Raw genomic sequence first — 17,931 nt, forward strand, 5'->3', positions numbered from 1 at the left:
AAATCATGTGCATCCAGAAGGCAGAGGTATCTATGCCTGTGAGTGTGCAGGAGCCTGAGGAATCCAGAAGAGGGCGTTAGATCCTGGTGCTGGGTTGCTGCTAATTGGTTTTTGAGATGAACTTGGGTCCTCCGTAAGAATCGTACTCTCTCTTAACCATGGAACCATCTCTCCAGAACCCAATACCTGGGTTTTGTGTGTATGGGGGCGGGGGAGGGGGTTGTTGTTATAGTTTTTGTTGTTTTTGTTTGTTTGTTTGGTTTTTTTGAGACAGGATCTCACTATGCGGCCCAAGCTGGCCTTAAACCCACAATACTCCTGCCTCAGCATATCTGGTATGGGGATTACACCATCACAGCTTGTGGCCCCCATCTTAACTATGAGATTTTATTTTTAAATTGATGAGGTCCCCTTTAAGAACAAATAATCACTAAAGATGTCATACCTCCCTTCCTAGATCTGTTTGGAGAAAAGAGATAAACATTTTCAGTAAAAACCTAGAATTCTCAGGTAGCCAAGGATGACTTTGAACTTCAGATCCTCCCACCACCTCCTGAGTGCTACAATTGCAGGTGTGTGCCACCGTGCCAAGTTTATGTGACCCTGGAGTTTGTAACCAGCACTTCCTGCATACTAGGTAAGTTGTCTACCGATTGATCTATGTCTCCACTATGATTTTACATTGAATATTAATATCTCATATTTATTGAGCACCAAACTTCTCCATACAGTATCTCACAAATCCTCTCAAGGACTTTGCAAGGTAGGTGCTGTCTCTACCTGCAGTTTTGTAAATGACATAGAGAAACTCAGAAGGCCTGAGTGCTCACGGCTGTGCTCACAGGTGTGCTCACAGGTGTGCTCACAGGAGTGCTCACAGGTGTGCTCACAGGTGTGCTAATAGGTGTGCTGTCAGGTGTGCTCACAGGTGTGCTCACAGGTCTGCTCATGGTTGTGCTCACAGGTGTGCTGATATGTGTGCTGAGAGTTGTGCTCATAGGAGTGCTCATGGGTGTGCTAATGAATGTGCTCACGGGTGTGCTCACAGTTGTGCTCACATGAATGCTCATAGTGTGCTCACAGGTGTGTTCACGGGTGTGCTCCTCATGGCTCTCACTATAGTGGCCTGTGTGTGTCACAGTAGCATGGTTTCTTTGGTTTGCCATTTGTTTGGGTTTTGTTTACTTCCTTGTTGCTATGGTAAAAGATGCTAACAAAACAATTTAAGGGTTTATTTTGACTCATAGTTCCAGAAGGGTACAATCATCTCAGCAGGGAAGACACATTGGCAGGTGCAGGAGGCTGGCTAGTCACACTGCCTCTGCACCCAGGAAGCAGAAAAGGAACACAAAGTGGGACCCAACTATACAACCTCCAAGCCTGACTCCAGTGACCCAGTTTCTCTGAAGAAACTCCAACCCACAAAGGTTCCACAAGGGTCCCAAATGTGGGCCGCCTGCCCCCATCACTGGCAGTCCCAGGATCCAGAGGAGCCGGGGAGCAGGGTCTCGGTGTGAGTGCAAAGGGTGTGAAGGGCCCTGGAGACTGTTTCTTAGGACAGGTCTATTAAAATGGCAGGGCCAGCTTATCTATCTGTGGGCACAGGGGAGAAGGAAAATGAAGTCAAGGAAGGAAGTGCTGCAGTGGAGGACTGGGCCCTCTGAGCATTCCAGTCAGATTAGCAGACTGTGTTGCTGGTCACATGATCCCTGAAAAGCCAGTTCTTTAGAGGAGGGAGGGGAGGAAGGACAGGACACAGAAATGAGACTGACTTTATCACGATGTAGCTTTTGTCTCTATGGAGTTCGATTAGGCCCAGTCTTGAATTGGGTAGGTAGAGACCACACTCCTGCCGTGCTCTCTGAGAGATGTCCAGGGTATGGGCAATTCTCCACTGTCCCTCATCTGGCTTGGGAACCCACACCCAAGCAGTACCACCAGCTGGGGACCAAGTGTGCAAACACGCTGGAGAGGGAATGTCTCACATCAAAACTATAATACCTGCTTATCCTGGGGTCCTCACCATGGATAACTGGAGGTCATAGAACAACACTAACAGGGTGTCGTATTTGAACACCTAAGACCCCGCTGAGAACAGAAAGACTGGCTCAGACTGATGACCGGACCTCAGTGTCCTGGCAGAGCCTGGCCGTGCTTCCTGTTCCCCTACAGGAGCCTGACTGTTGACTTGTCTGTGGTCCCAGTGACCCCCTCACGGCCCCCTTTCCAGGTTCCCCACAAGGTGGTCACCCACAGCTCTTGTCTCAGCCTCCTGTCCTGGACCAGTGTGTTCCAGTCCCTCCTGCAGTCATCGCTTCTGTGTGGTTGCTCTCATGGCTTCTCTGCTTTCTCCCCCACCGTCGTTCAGAGAAGCCTCTCTTCTTCAGAGCACAGGAGACCACACTCTCCATCCTGCCCTGAGGCTTCCACACCCACACATTCTCCAGGCCTCAGAGCTACTGGCCACTTTGTGAGCTGCATGGAGAGGTAACCACTTCCTGAGGTAAGGGCCATAGAGACTGGGCACCCCTGTACAAAGCTCACCCTCTTGGTCAGAAGGAGCAGGTGAAGTAACCCTGGGCCACAGTTGTGCCCTCTGCATGGCTGCAGATGCATGCCTGCTCTGCTCTCAGTGATGCATGCTGCCAAGTCTGCACTCAGCATCCTTGGACTTCTTACTCCATGCTGGGAGGGGTGAGGAGGAGATGTCACCTCAGCGAGCAGTTCAGCTGCTGAAAGCCACCTTCCCATGGCCCACGTTCCTCCTAGACACCCCGCCTCGCCACTGACTGACACTGCTCTCTAAAGTCTTAGCACCCTGTGCCAGGTTGGTCAAAGGCTTCCCCTGCCTCTCAGACCTCCTCACACGGGGTCTGGGCTTCCTCACTGCATGTAGAGCCGCACACATCTGTCCCTTTCCTCCCCAGAGTCTTTCTCAAGTCCTGTGCCATCTGGGTCACCCCTGGTCCCCTGGCACCCCAGCTGCTACACAACATTGTTATTTAAAGGAGCTTCCCTGTTCCTATAGTATTTTAATTTTTTGTTTTGTTGTTTATTTTGAGACAGGGTCTCATGTAGTCCAGACTGAACATGTTGTATAACCAGGGATGAACTTGACCTCACAACCACCAGTCTCCACCTCCCAAGGTCTAGGATTGGCATCACACACCAGCATGCCTGGTTCTCTGCTTGCTCATCTGCTGACTATGAACAGCCTGTAGCTAGTGATTTCTTGGAGCTCATGTAATAACATTTTATTTATTTACTTTAAGTTTTCACGCATGTAGAAGTCAGAGAAGACCTTTTGGAAGTTGATTCTCTCCTTCTGCCATGTGGGCCATGGAGATCAAACCAAGGTTATCAGTCTTGGTAGCAAGTGTCCCTGCCTGCTGAGCCGTCTTGCTGTCCTGTGACAGTTATTTTTGAAATATGCTTGATGAGTACAGTCTTTCAAGTGACATTAGTAGTGACTGTGACATGTTGGGAAGCTGGGTATATGGGGGTAACACGAGGCTGGGGCTCCCCTTTCCCCTCCTCCTTTCTGAGCTCTCTCCATTCATACCCAGATTTGGGGTTTCCCACACTAATCAGGACCCCCTTGCTCTTCCATTCCTGAGAATGCATGTCCACCCCCTTCTCCTCATCCCCTCTAGTCCACATGGAACTTCCTGGTTCCCAGGTGGGCCAATCAGGAAAGATCTGACCTCTGAGAGTAAGGTTGGTTTAGAGTTCTAGCCCGGTCTCTAAAGGGTCTCTGGTTCTGTCACCTGCCTTCAGTGGGAGCCAGATGTGGGTAGAAAACAGAAACTTGAGGCTAAAGAGGAAGTGGGGGGAATTGTGGGCATGTTGAGGAGAAATGAGCAAAACTCTTAACTTCACTATAGTTTCTTCCTGGGTTTCATCAGCATTTCTCACCCTGGTCTTCTGAGGCAGGAGACTACAACATCTCTGTGAGTCTTTATCTAGTTCAGTACAGAAGCCTTGAACCAGAGCCTGTGCTGGAGGAGCCACAGGGCCACACAGGCTTTGCTCAGCTTCCATCTTGTCCTCCAAGGTCCCGACTTCCTCAGCAGTTCACACTACACTGGCTGTGGGGGCTGCCTGGACCCTGCCCTGACCTGGTCTCCTCTCCTCAGAGCATCCCTGTCTCCTTCCCTGCTTGCTCCCCTACAGCTCGAAAAGAGGACCTATGGCCTGGGAGGCCACATACCTGCTATCCTCCATCCTGCTGGTGCTCCTGGCCTCAGGTTAGTACAGGGGACAAGGATAGAGGGAAGGAACCAGGGACAGGAGAGGGAAGGGGTTGCAAAATGAGTTCCTGTGGCTGAGAAGGCAGAACACGTGGAGTATTGTAGTGAGCTGCCGGCTCTAAGACATATTCTGAGAATAGACACAAAGAGGGTCACTGCCTGAGAAGGGAGCTCCTCTCCTAGCCTTGCTGGAGAGACTAGGGGACTCTCTGACCTGAAGGGTGTGTGTGTGTTCCCAGGCTTTGGGGCAGAGAATACAGAGTTATTTCAAACAGTGGAGGGCCAGACATTTTCTGTGGAATGCCGGTATTCTCACAGCCAACAAGTCAACTTGATGAAGGTGTGGTGTCAGCAAACATCAACAGAACGTTGTAAACTGTTAGTGTCCAGTCTCAGCACAGATACCTGGCGGCCAAAATTCTCCATCCGGGACTATCCTGGCTCTCACTTCTTCACTGTCAACATGACTGCACTCACAGTGAGAGACTCGGGTCGCTATTATTGTGGGTTCTTGGACAATCTCGGAATAATCGGTGTTCTCAGAAGGTTCCACCTGGTGGTGTCAAGAGGTGAGCTTCCCCCTTCTATGTGGCTCTCAGCTTTCCTGATAATCAGGCTCCAGAGTTGGAGAGGACTCTCATCACTTCTAATAGCTGATAACTGGGGTACAGGGAAGAACTCCCCAAGGCCACCTGTTGGTTCAGGGCAGAGCCAAGCCTAGAACCCAGGTTTGCTGGTCTCTGGGTAGTATTTACCAGTTATTCTAAACACTGCTGCTGCTGCTAACATAACTCTGTTCATTGAAGGATCTTGTTCTTCCCTCCAGCTGTCACAGCTGCCCACTCCCAAACATCCCTCCCTGCAATCCCATCAGAAACCTTCTCTCCAGGGATGGCAGGCTCCATCACATGAGAGAGACGTGAGGGCAAATGGAGAAGGCACTGAGAATGTGGACCAAGAGGAGACAGCTAAACAGAGAGGCATATGAGGCTTAGAGGGAAGGCTGGGAGATGCGGTCCTCGTCCAGGATCTGCTCTTGATGACTGAGAACCTCTGAGCTCTGGGAAGTTGGCCCAGAGGCTGCTGTAGTGGCCTGAGTCTCCTGTGTATCTCGTGCAATGCATTATTGAGCAATACACATTTCTCTGCTCCCCTTCCTTCCTCTCCCCTCCCTTTCTATCCTCTCCCATGGTCCCCCTGCTCCCAATTTACTCAGGAGATCTTGTCTTTTTCTATTTCCCATGTACATTAGTAGATCTATCTATGTTTCTCTTAGTGCCCTCATTGTTGTCTAGGTTCTCTGGGATTGTGAATTGTAGGCTAGTTTTCTTTGTATGTCTAAAAGCCATTTATGAGTACGGACATATAATATTTATCCTTCTGGGTCTGGGTTACCTCACTCAAAATGTTGTTTCTAGATCCGTCCATTAGCCTGCAAATTTCAAGATGTCATTATTTTTTTCTGCTGTGTAGTACTTCACTGTGTTTATTTACCACATTTTCCTTATCCATTCTTCAGTTGAGGGGCACTTAGGTTGTTTCCAGGTTCTGCCTATAACAATGCTGCTGTGAACATAGTTGAGCACATGTCCTGTAACATGAGGGGCTGGGCCTGCTTGTTGGGGCTCTTGTCCTGCCCTGTCCCCCAGCTATTTAGTCCCAGAGAAAAATCACATTTAAATCTCTGTAAGTTATAATACTGATTGGCCCATTAGGTCAGGCTACTTATTAGCTAACTCTTACATCTTGATTTCCCTATTTTTTTGATCTATTTTAGCCATGTGGCTCAGTACCTTTTTCAGTGGGGCAGTTGACATCCTGCTGCTTCAGTGTCTGGGCAGAAGTCCTTCCTCCTTCCCAGAATTTTCCTGCTCTCCTTGCATCATTTTCACTTCCTCTCTGGTTTTCCCGCCTACACCTCCTGCCTGGCCAATCAGCGTTTATTTAAAACATGATTGACAGAATACAGACACCAAAGACACACAGACAGAGACATGGGTCATCCTTGAAACAAGAATGCCCACTTTATTGTGTACCAGAGCTGCTTATATAGGGATCCTTAACTGATAGCCACGCCCTAGCCAAACCCACGAGAAACCACTCCCCTGCAAGAAACTGCTCCCCTGCCATCAGGAACTCCTGAGGGGCTCCTGCTCAGTGTAGCTACAAACACAGGAAAAACAAGTTGTTTTGCTCAGAGCAGCTGCAAGCATAACAAGTTGTTTACAGGAAATTCAGGGTCTGGGTTCACAGCCCCCAACACTGAGCCAATTCTTTCAAATGTACAGCCCACTTTTTCTTCTGTGAGGTTCAGTGTGGTTTGATTTTATGTTGAGGGCTTTGATCCATTTGGAATTGAGTTTTGAGCATGCTGATAGATATGGATCTATCTTCATTCTTCTGTGTGTTGAAATCTCGTTATTCCAGCATCATTTGTTGAATATGCTTTACTTTTTCCTTTTTATATTTTTTGTGGCTTTGTCAAAACTCAGATGTTTGTAGGTCTGTGGATTGATATCTGGGTCTTCTATTCAGTTCCATTGGTCCTCCTGTCCTTCTTATGCCAATACTAGGCTGTTTTCAGTACTGTAGCTCTGCAGTAGAGTTTGAAGTCAGAGATTGTGATGCCTCCAGAAGTTCCTTTATTGTACAGGATTGTGTTGGCTATCCTGGGGTTTTTGCTTTTCCATATGAAGTTGAGTACCATTCTTTTGAAGTCTGTGAAGAATTTTGCTGGGATTTTGATGGGCATTGCATTGAATCTGTAGATTGCTTTTGACAAGATAGCTATTTTTACTATGTTAACACTACATACCCAAGAACATGGGAGATCTTTCCATTTTCTAGCGTCTTTTCGATTTTTTTATTCAAACACTTGAACTCTTTTCATACATGTTTTTCACTCGTCTTCTTAGAGTTGCTCCCAGGTATTTTATGTTATTTGTTTCTATTGTGAAGGATAATGTTTCTCTGATTTCTTTCTCAGCCCCTTTATCATCTGTGTACTGATGAGAACTACTGATTTTTAGTTAATCTTGTGTCCTGCTACATTACTGAAAGCGTTTATGAGTTGTAAAAGTTCCTTGGTAGATTTTTTTGGAGATCACTTATGTAAACTATCATTTCTTCAGCAAATAGTGAGAGTTTGACTTATTTTCTGATTTGATTCCCCTTGATCTCCTTTTGTTGTCTTATTGCTCTAACTTGGACCTCACATACTATATTTAATAGATAAGGAGAGAGTGGACAACCTTCTCTTGTTCCCGATTTCAGTGGAATAACTTTGAGTTTCTCTCCATTTATTTTGATGTTGTCTGTTGGCTTGTTGTATATTGTCTTTATTATGTTTAGGTAATTTCCTTGTATCCCTACTCTTCCCTGTCAGTAGAGGCTGCTTGTTGGTTTCCAGCTGCTTAGCCCTGAAAATAACCACACAGAAACTGTATTATTTAAAACACTGCTTGGCCCATCAGCTTTACCTTCTTATTGGCCAATGGTTGCATATTAATTTAATCCATTTCTATTAATTTGTGTATTGCCATGTGGCAGTAGCTTACCTCCTAAATTCTGGCATCTGTCTCCAGCAGGGCTACGTGGCTTCTCTCTAACTCTGCTTTTCTTTCTCTTAGCATTCAGTTTAGTTTTCCCCGCATACCTAAGTTCCACCCTGCTATAGGTTCAAAGCAGTTTCTTTATTCATTAATGGTAATCACAGCATACAGAGGGAAATCCCACATCACCTCCTTTTTTTCTGTTTAAATAAAAAAGAAGGCTTCAAATTTAGCATAGTAAAATTACATATAACAAAACAGCTATCATGCAAGAATTACAGCTACCATATTTATATCTATTTTATCTTTTATCATAACTAAGGAAAACTATAACTATAAATTCTTCAACTCCATCAAGACTCCAGAACAATATATTACCTAAGCAAACAATAAGTTCATTGTAAGCAACTTTCAAAACTCTAAAATCGACAGACATCTCGCTACCTGGACAGTCACCCAAAGTTCTTTTGTACCATTGGGGCATCCATCTTCAGCCTACTGGCCCATAGTATCCGGCAGACTTTTTCATGAAGCAGAAAATTTCAAAGACAGGTCTGTCTATATTGGCAGTTTGTTACACTTTCTTCTGTATCCTGCAGAATGTCCTGCAGACTTTTTCATGAAACAGGAACCCTGAAGGATGGTCTCACTTTAAGCAAGTTCAGCAGTCATTTCTCTGTGGATTCTATATGTCCAGTTCACCAAGCAATCCAGGCAAGAGTAGTTTCTTGCTCAAATGGCTAACCAACTCTATAAGAAGCCTGTTTTATGCCAATCATCCTCTTGAAGTGATTGGTACTGCCAGTAGCAGATATGTCTCATTGTCATAAAAAGTCCTAAGTTCTTTAACATTTTAAATGCTATATTCTGTAGTCTTTGAAAGGTTTGAAGACGGCCTATCCATTTGAATTACATCTCTGTACATCTAGAAACATAACTAACATGACTCCAAAATTGACTACTACAGATGACATCTATTACATTACATTTTTAAATGAGCTACACAAACACAATACCTTAATCAAGAGCATAAATATATATACACACTATAAAAAAATTGACCTTAAATTTGTATCAATAAACCAAGATCCATACTCATCATGCAAATCTCTGTAGCACTCTCCAAGATCTACAACATCATGAAGGGATGTTGAATTTTCTCTAAAGCTTTTTCAGCATCTAATGGGATGATTATGTGGTTTTTATTTTTCAGTTTGTTTATATGATGAATTACATTGACAGATTATCATATGTTTAATTATTATTGCATCTCTGGGATGAAGCTGACTTGATGATTGTGGATGATGTTTCTGATGTGTTCTTGGATTTGATTTGCCAGTATTTTATTGAGTATTTTTGCATCAATGTTCATGAGGGAGATTGATCTATAATTCTCTTTTTTAGTAATGTCTTTATGTGGTTCAGGTACCAGGATAATTGTAGCCTCATAAAAAGAGTTTGGCAATGTTCCTTCTGTTTCTCTTGTGTGGAACAATTTGTTCTTTGAAAATCTTAGAATTCTGAGCTGAAGCCCTCTGGTCCTGGCCTTTTTTTGGTTGGGAGATTTTGATGACTGTTACTATTTCTTTAGCAGTCATAGGTCCATTTAATTTGCTTATCTGGTCTTGATTAATTTTGGTAAGTGCTATTTATCCAGAAAGTTTTCAATTTCCTTTAAATTTTCCAATTTTGTGGGCTACAGGTTTTTGAAACGTGACCTAATGACTCTCTGTATTTCCTTTGTGTCTGTTGCTCTGCCACCTTTTCATTTCTGATTTTGGTTAGTTTGGACAAAGGACTTGTTGATTTTCTCCAAGAACCAACTCGTTGTCTCATGGATTCTTTGTATTGTTTTCTTTGTTTCTATTTTGTTGATTTCAGCTCTCACTTTGACTATTCCCTATCATCTAGTCCTCCTGGGTGAGTTTGCTTCTTTTTGTTCTAAAGTTCTGTTAATTCACTAGTGTGCGATTTTTTTTCCAGCTTCTTTTTGTAGGCATTTAATGCTATGAACTTTCATCTTAACACTGCTTTCATTATGTCCTATAAATTTGGGTATGTTGTATGGCCATTTCATTGAATTTTATGAAATCTTTCATTTCTCCCTTTATTTCTTCCTTGGCCCATTGATGTTTCAGAGTAGCATTGTTTAATTTCCATGTGTTTGTGTGCTTTCTGGAATTAGTGGTGTTAATTTGAAGCCATGGTTATCTGATAAGATACATTGGGTTATTCCAAATTTTTGTATCTGTTGAGGTTTGCTTTGTTACCTTAGTATGTGGTCAGTTTTTGAGAAGTGCTGAGGAGAGGATATATTCTTTTATGTTTGGAAAGAATGTTCTACAGATCTTGGTTAAGTTCATTAGAGTCATAACATGTAACATGAGGGGCCCTGCTTGTTGGGGTATTTGTCCCATCCAGTTCCCCACAGCCACAAGTCCCAGACAAATTCAACCACACAGAGATCTCTATAAGCTATAAAGTTGATTGGCCCATTAGGTCAGGCTACTTATTAGTTCTTATGACTTATCTTAACCCATTATTCTGATCTATTTTAGCCATGTGGCTCAGTACCTTTTTCAGTGGGGCAGATCACATCCTGCTGCTTTGGTGATCTGGGCAGGAGTGGGAGGAATCAGCTTTCTCCTTCCCAGAATTCTCCTATTCTCATTGCATCATTTCTACTTCCTTTCTGGTTTTCCCTCCTACACCTCCTTCCTGGCCAATCAGCATTTATGTAAAACATTATTGACAGAACACAAACAATTCTCCCGCACCAATAACATCTTTTAGTTTCCTTATTTCTCTGTCAATTTTTTGTCTGACAGACCTTTCTGATGCTGAGAGTGGAGAATTGAAGAATCCCACTATTAGTGTGTGAGGTTTAATGTGTGATTTAAGCTTTAGAAGTGTTTCTTTCACATATAAGGGTGCCCTTGTATTCAGGGCATAGATGTTCAGCATTGATATTTCGTTTTGATCGATTTCTCCTGTGACTAATATAAAATGTCCTTCTTTGTCTTTTTGATTGATTTTAGTTTGAAGTCTATTTTGTTAGATATTGGGATAGCTACACCTTTCTTTCTAGGTCCACTTAATTGAAAATTTTTTTTTCAACCCTTTACTCTGAGGCAATGTCTGTCTTTAAGGCTGAGGTGTGTTTCTTGTATGCAGCAGAAGGATGGGTTACATTTTCAGATCCAATCTGTCAGCCTGGGTCTTTTCATAGGTGAATTGAGTCCATTTACATCAAGGGATATTAATGACCAGTGATTGCTATCTCCTGTTAATTTAGTTTTCTTTGTCAGCGATGTTATTCTACGTGTGCTTTCACTTCTTTGGGATTTGCTGCTGTGAAATCATAAATTGCCTGTGTTTTTGTTGATGTAGCCAACTTCCTTAGGTGAAGTTTTCCTTCTAGTGCTTTGTGTAGGGCTGGGTTTGTGGCTAGGTATTGGTTAAATCTGGTTCTGTCATGGAATATCTTGTTTTGTCCTTCTATAGTGATTGAAAGTTTTGCTTGGTATAGTAGTCTGGGCTGGCATCCATGGTCTCTTAATGTCTGCATAACACTTGAGCAAGACCTTCTGGCTTTTATTTTTTCTTTGAGAAGTCTGGTATAATTCTGATAGGTCTGTCTTTATATGCTACTTGACCTTTTTCCTTTGCAGCTCTTATTATTCTTTCTTTATTCTGGATGTTTAGTGTTTTGATCTTTATGTGGCAAGGGGACTTTTTTTGATTTCACCTATTTGGTGTTCTGTAAGCTTCTTGTATCTTCATATGCATATCTTCCTTATGTTGGAAAGGTTTTCTTCTGTGATTTTGTTGAATACATTTTCTGTAGTTTTGAGTTGGACCTCTCCTTCTTCTATAGCTATTATTGTTAGGTTTGGTGTTTTCATGGTGTCCCATATTTCCTGGATATTTTTTGTTAAGTTTTTGTTAGATTTAATGTTTTCTTTGACTGGTGAGTCTATTTCCTCTATTGTATCTTCAGAGCTTGAGAGTCTCTCGTCCATCTCTTGTATCCAGCTATTTATGCTTTCATTTGTAGTTCCTGACCATTTTCTCATAATCTCCATTTCTATAATCCCTTCGATTTGTGCTTTCTTTTTGTCTCTATTTAAGTTTTCAAGTCTTAAATAGTTTCTTTCTTCTGTTTGATTGCTTTTCTTTTCTTTTCTAAAGAAATTTTATTTCTTCCAATTTTTTATTTGTCTTTCCCTCCATTCTTTGAGGGATTTTTTTCATTTTCTCTTTAAGGGCCTCAAACATTCTCCTAAAGTTATTTTTGAGGTCACTTTCTTCTGCTTCATCTATATTTGGTGTTTTAAGTCTTGCTGTTGTAGGGTCACTAGTTTTTATTGGTGTCGTGTTGTTCTTTGTGATGTTGCATGTGTTCTTACCTTGTCTGCCCATCTTTCCCTCTGATTGGTGTAGCTAGTGCTGTCTGTGACCCTGGTGATCAATCTTCCAGGTGCCAGTAGAGTCAATGCTCACAAGGTTGCTCATCGTGGTGTAGTCAGGGTCAAGATTCCAGTCACCCCGTTAGTCACTCTGTGTTCCTGGAGGTCACTTGGCGCTCCGGGAGTTTGCTCTACAATGCCAGGGGTCATTCAGGCCTGTTCCTCCAGAGATTGCTTGTTTGGGGCTCTTTCTGCTGAGCCTTGGACCTGCTCTGGCAGAGGTCTCTGGTTCCTACATACTCCCTCAGAGGTCCCAGACTCACATCCAGACCCACAGAGGTCTCTGGTTACAGCCTACTCCCTTAGCTATTGCCACCTTGTACCTACTCCTGTGGAGTTTGCTGTCTCAGGCCTGATCTGGCCAACGTCGCTTGCTCAGTCCAGTTTCTGTAAATGTCCCTGATTCGGGTTCACTCCTTGCCTGACCTTGGTCCTGCAAAGGTTTCTCCAGTTTTTTTGTTTTGTTTTGTTGTTTTGTTTTTCTTTTCTTTCTTTCTTTCTTTTTCTTCTCTCTCTCTTTTTTTTTTTTTTTGAAAAGCATTTCTTCCAGAGCTCAGCTGACATTTCAGGCTGCAGAGCACAAGCTGTGGGAGGGGAGAGGGAGCTGGGTCAGGAGGATGCACTGGAGCCCAGGGTTTCTAGAAGCCTGGCTTTCTCCCTGAATCTTCATCTGAGGTCCAGTCCAGGACAATGGTCATTGGGGTTCTATCCATGAATTCCCTTTGGATAGTAAGGTTAAGTAAAGGGCAATCCGTAGACATGGAACATAAGTGGGTTCCATTTCCCAAATCTCTGCTTAGAAGTTGTCTCCTTAGGAAGTTCCTGCAATCTACTCTCCTCCTCCCAAGATGCCCTTGGTGCCCCCCCAAATGGGCTTCTAAACTGTGTATTCTAAACTGTGTATTCTAAACCTGTGGTCATGAACCACCTGAACTCCTTGTTTCATGCAGACCCTGGCTCAGCAAACCTGAAGTGACACTTGCTTATGAGGAACAAGTGTCCAGGCTCACTTCAGTAGGGACCAATGCACTTACAAGTCCCCCTATGGATTTCTGAATACACCTAGGAAGAGCTGGTGCCTTGCTGGGCTCTACACCGTCAGTAGCAATAGAGGATGATCAAGGATGGCAGAGAAAAGAGAAGCAGGCCTCCCTTCCTAGAGCAGGGAGTCTGTGCCCAGCCCAGGCTGAGGCTCACATGCAGTACAGCAGTAAGGACACCTTAGAGAGACGTGACTTACAGAGGCAGAGAGAGCTGTAAGGGGGAGAAGGGGGAGGTGCAGAGCTGGCCAGCAGCAGAGGAGAAGGTTTCCGCAGCTCAGACAGCCCAAGGAGTCTTTCCTTCACGCCTCTCCAGCCTCCTCCTTTGCTCCTTCCACTCATCTGTCTCTGTCTCTGCTTCAGGCTGACTTCTTTGGATTTTAGTAAAAACATCCTTGCTTCTTAAATAGCCATGTTCTTTTCCCTCCCCAGTTCACTTCTCTTCTCCTGCTCATCTATCCATCCATCCGTCTGTCCATCCATCCATCTTCTGTCCATTACATGTCTGTCCATTTATCTCTCTACACCATGTGTCTTCTCGCAGATTCTTCAGATGCGTCCACTTCTGACATCATAACTACTATACACCCAATTGAAGTTCCCACTCTGATAGCCACAAAATACCTGCGCAGAGACAGGACTATGACCCCATCCGCAGCTGCTGTCTCTTCTGACATCATAACTACTATACGCCCAACTGAAGTTCCCACCCTGATAACCAAAAAATACCTGCGCAGAGACAGGACTTTTACCCCATTCACAGCTGCTGTCTCTTCTTACATCATAAGTACTATACTCCCAACTGAAGTTCCCATCCTGATAACCACAAAATACCTGCCCAGAAACAGGACTATGACCCCATCCATAACTGCTGTCTCTTCTCCTGACCCTGGAGTCACCTACACAAATGTGACAAATGTTCCCAGGTATGTTTTCTGGGTTCCTGGTTTGGACACCCTTTATCTCCTGGTCCATGTGCTGAGAGGATGAGGAATGAAGCTGTGGTGGGCTGGAGCAGGAGCGGACAAGTCTGTGCAGAAATTCCCAGGGAGGGAAGAGGTGGAGGCTAAGGAGGAGGAGGCTCCCGTCTGTGACAAGTGTGGGAAGGTAACAGCATATGATGAAGCCTTTCTTCATAGCCAGGCTATGGGACTGAAAGAAAGGGGTCCCTTTATCCCTTTGAGGATATATGAATGGATAGATGACGGACGTGTATGGAGGGATGGTGGAATAGATGGCAGACACTGGAATAAATGGTTGGATGAATTGATTGACACTGTCTTACTAGGCCTGCTTACTTCATGTTCATGGTTATTTCATTCTGCATCACATGTAGTTTAATAATAATATTGTACTCTTAGTGCTGGAGATGGAACCCAAGGCCTCATGCATCCTTAGCCCATGCTCTGACTTGCACACGCAGCCCCAGTAGGAACATTTTAAAATGCTGGACTCAGGTTGGCCAGCCTGCAGTAGCACTGCCTCATGCATGTGCCATGAATCATCCACAAACTATAATATTCAGACGATGCCCCATACATGTGACCATATGCAGAGTGGCATAAAAGCTCATGAAAACTGTACAGAGATAAATGATTTAAACATAAGAGATTATCCAGCCAGCAGTGGTATACACCTTTAATCTAAGTACTTGAGAGGCAGGTGGATCTCTTGAGTTCAAGTTCAGCCTGGTCTACAGAGCAAGTTCCAGGACAGTCAGAACTACACAAAGAAACCCTGTCTCAAAAAACAAAAATAAATAAACAAAAATGGACTGGAGAGATGGCTCAGCAGTTAGGAGAACTTGCTGCCCTTACAGAAGACCAGGTTCAGTGCTGAGTGCTCTTGTCAGCCAACTCACAGGCGCTTATACAACCAGTTCCAAGAAATCTGCCTCCCTCTTCTGGCCTCTGTGGTCACTGCACTCACATGCACAAAGCTGCACACACATACCATTACGTACACAGGAATAAAAATAAAGATACAACTTTTAAGAATTCAAAGCAATGTCAATGACTAATAACAGACAAATATTGTGCTTTTCTGGCTGATGGGAAATTGTACATTCAATGAAATTACAATGGTGGAAACTAGGTACTGATTTTGGAGGGCAATCTTAGCAGGGAAGATGATGTCAGGTGAATAATTAGAATTAGTGCCATGCTAAGGTGTGATAACCATGAATAACGACTAGACAAGACTATGAGGAAGCACCTTAGATTAGCTTGGATGAAGGAAACAATTTATTCCTCTAATTTAGGATTTGGATGAAGGTAGATCCTGAGACACACTGATTTGCAATAGTGACGTAAAGAGGGGCATGTATGTCAAGTCAGTGAGTTCAAACGTTGCCTGCTGCTGAAGTTTGGATCTGATGGATTGTGCAAAAGTCCAAGTATTAAAGGCTTGCTCACCAAGTGGAATCTGGAAAGTAGCAGAAATTTCGAAGACTCTGTGTACTCAGTGTGGCCTCTGTATGACTTATTGTCACCTACTATTTTTGTCCCTGTGTCCTACCATGTAGAGCACCATGTCCTCACCAACTGGCCCATCTGCCCAGGTCAGGCAGAGGTCTCTCTCTCTCTCTCTCTGTCTCTCTCTCTCCTGGATGGGCCTCTTTCTTATGTCTACTGCTGTCTACCTGGAACTTAGAGTTCGTTTTGCTAAAATCATGACAACTCTGCAGTGGGGTGTTCAGTAAGGTTGGATTCTTCTTGGTTTCTGAATGGGGACAATGAAGACTAAGGTAGGACACTGTCCCCAGAAACAGGTGAGAATGGGGACAACAGGGGTCAGGTTCCCTAGATGTGGATCTGACGCCACTCCACACAGAAGTCCAAGATGCCTGAATGAACTCCTGATTATGCATCTCCGGAACCTGAACCCTAGACCCTCCTGCAAACACATTTCTAACTGGTTATTTAAGAAAGAGATCATCTAAACTGCATCTAAACTTTCCCACAGGCTGAAGGGAGGATCTAAGTTGGACAGATTGGATGGGGAAGAATTCCATAGACTTGGCAGCTTGGGGAGTCATTGATCAACCTTCAATCTCTTCTCTCTGCAGGGTCTCCATATCCAGCATTGTTGTTCCTGTGGTCTGTGGACTCCTCAATAAGACCCTTATCTTCACTGTCTTGTTTGTTGTCACATGGAGGTCATTTGGAGGACAGACCATGAAGTCACACAACAGTGGCCTTTGATTTTAAGCCATGTCCTTTTCAGAAGAACTGGGGGTGAGGGAGGGGCTAAGGAGGGACTGTGACATGAAGTGAGCCTGTAATCATGGATGACATCTAAGATCAGAATTCCCCTGCTGGCCCTGCCCACTCCCCTCAGTCCATCTATCATCTTGAGTATGTACTCTGTACCCTGAGAAAAGGAATAACGGTGCCTAGCACCCCCTGGCTATTCCACCTGAAAGGATGAATTAGCCTGAAATAAAGAAAGAGTCCCGTGCTCCTCCTTGTCACCTTTTGTGGGAGTCGTGAGGTTTAGGGATGACTACTGCTATTCCCTCCCATTGTCCTTCCCTTGGATGGTGCAACTCTAGCCACCAGGGCAGGGCCCTACTTATGATGTTCTCCTGTCCTCTAGGGCCTTCCTCTCTGGGAATCAGGCATGTAGGTTTGTCTTCCTCTGTGGTCCTCTGAACACTCCCAACCATGGACCAAGAAGAAAAGATCCTGTCTTAAGGATTATGGAACTGGGAGAAAGAAATCAAGTTATGCTGGATGTCGTTGTCTGGGAAACTCTTGGAAGAGGAGATGGCGTCCGGAGGATGGGATCAGTACATGCATCAACATGCCATGTGTGTTTTTCTCATTGACTCCTCAGGGCAGCCTGTGAAGGTTGAGGTGTATGTGACCATAGGGAGACCATAGGAATAGCAGGCCGCCACCTCCTGGTGGGAATGAGGCTACAGAGTTCCCTTGTAGAAGGGCTCCAAAGTCAGGGAGATGGAGAGCCAGGGCTCTGCTTTCAGCTGAATGTCCTCCTTCTGGACTGAGACAGGGCAGGCATGGTGGGAGGCAGGACCCCATCCCAGGCTGGGGAGGCTGTCCCCAGTGTGCCTCTACCTCCCTCTCACCTCTAGATCTCCTTCCAGGTGCCCTGTGGCCCCAGTGCTGATTCTGGGACACACAGGCATTTTCTTGTTTTCTATCTCCTTGGGTGAGGAAAGGATGGAAGTTAGCTCATCCTACTTCAACAATGCCTGGGACCAACTTCATCCTAAGCTTCCCGAGAGCAAACACATCTCACCACATAGCATCCAGCTCACTTGATCGCAGTCAGAGGCTGAGAAGTGGCGGTTCCACACATCTCAGGTCGGGAAAACACATTCCTGGCAGGGAGACTTTCCCCGACTCCCGTGAAGAGATCCCAAGTCTTAAAGCATGCTTCTATCACAGAAGGACGTTTCCCTGTGAACATGGCTCTCTGTATAATCCCTCCCTGGGCAGCACTGACGAGGTACAGGGCATTACCAATCCTACAGTCTCGTCTGTTCAGAGAGGCCTCAATGGAATTCACTTTATCTTGATGCTCTGGCTCGAGTCTTGGAGGATTGATCCAGAAGTCAATCATCTCAGGAGGTTTGTTTTCTGTCTAAAAAGCCAAG

The 17,931-nt window shown here is 44.6% G+C and overlaps 1 protein-coding gene across 2 annotated transcripts; it reads left to right on the forward strand.

The window, feature by feature from the left end:
- Positions 1-35: 35 nt before the first annotated feature.
- LOC125407679 (triggering receptor expressed on myeloid cells 1-like) lies at positions 36-16,770 on the forward strand. 2 transcript variants are annotated; one of them, XM_087897915.1, is made up of 5 exons: positions 36-3,950; positions 4,055-4,247; positions 4,490-4,819; positions 13,855-14,236; positions 16,378-16,770. In XM_087897915.1, the coding sequence occupies exons 2-5, from the start codon at positions 4,190-4,192 to the stop codon at positions 16,511-16,513; spliced, it is 906 nt and encodes a 301-aa protein (XP_087754041.1). In that variant the 5' UTR covers positions 36-3,950; positions 4,055-4,189; the 3' UTR covers positions 16,514-16,770. The 2 variants fall into 2 exon arrangements, with proteins under 2 accessions (XP_087754041.1, XP_087754042.1); XM_087897916.1 differs by having other exon boundaries at positions 4,174-4,247.
- Positions 16,771-17,931: the final 1,161 nt, after the last annotated feature.

Source organism: Myodes glareolus, chromosome 18 (genome assembly GCF_982192425.1).
Source record: "Myodes glareolus chromosome 18, mMyoGla1.1, whole genome shotgun sequence".
In the NCBI taxonomy this organism is placed as follows: domain Eukaryota; kingdom Metazoa; phylum Chordata; class Mammalia; order Rodentia; family Cricetidae; genus Myodes; species Myodes glareolus.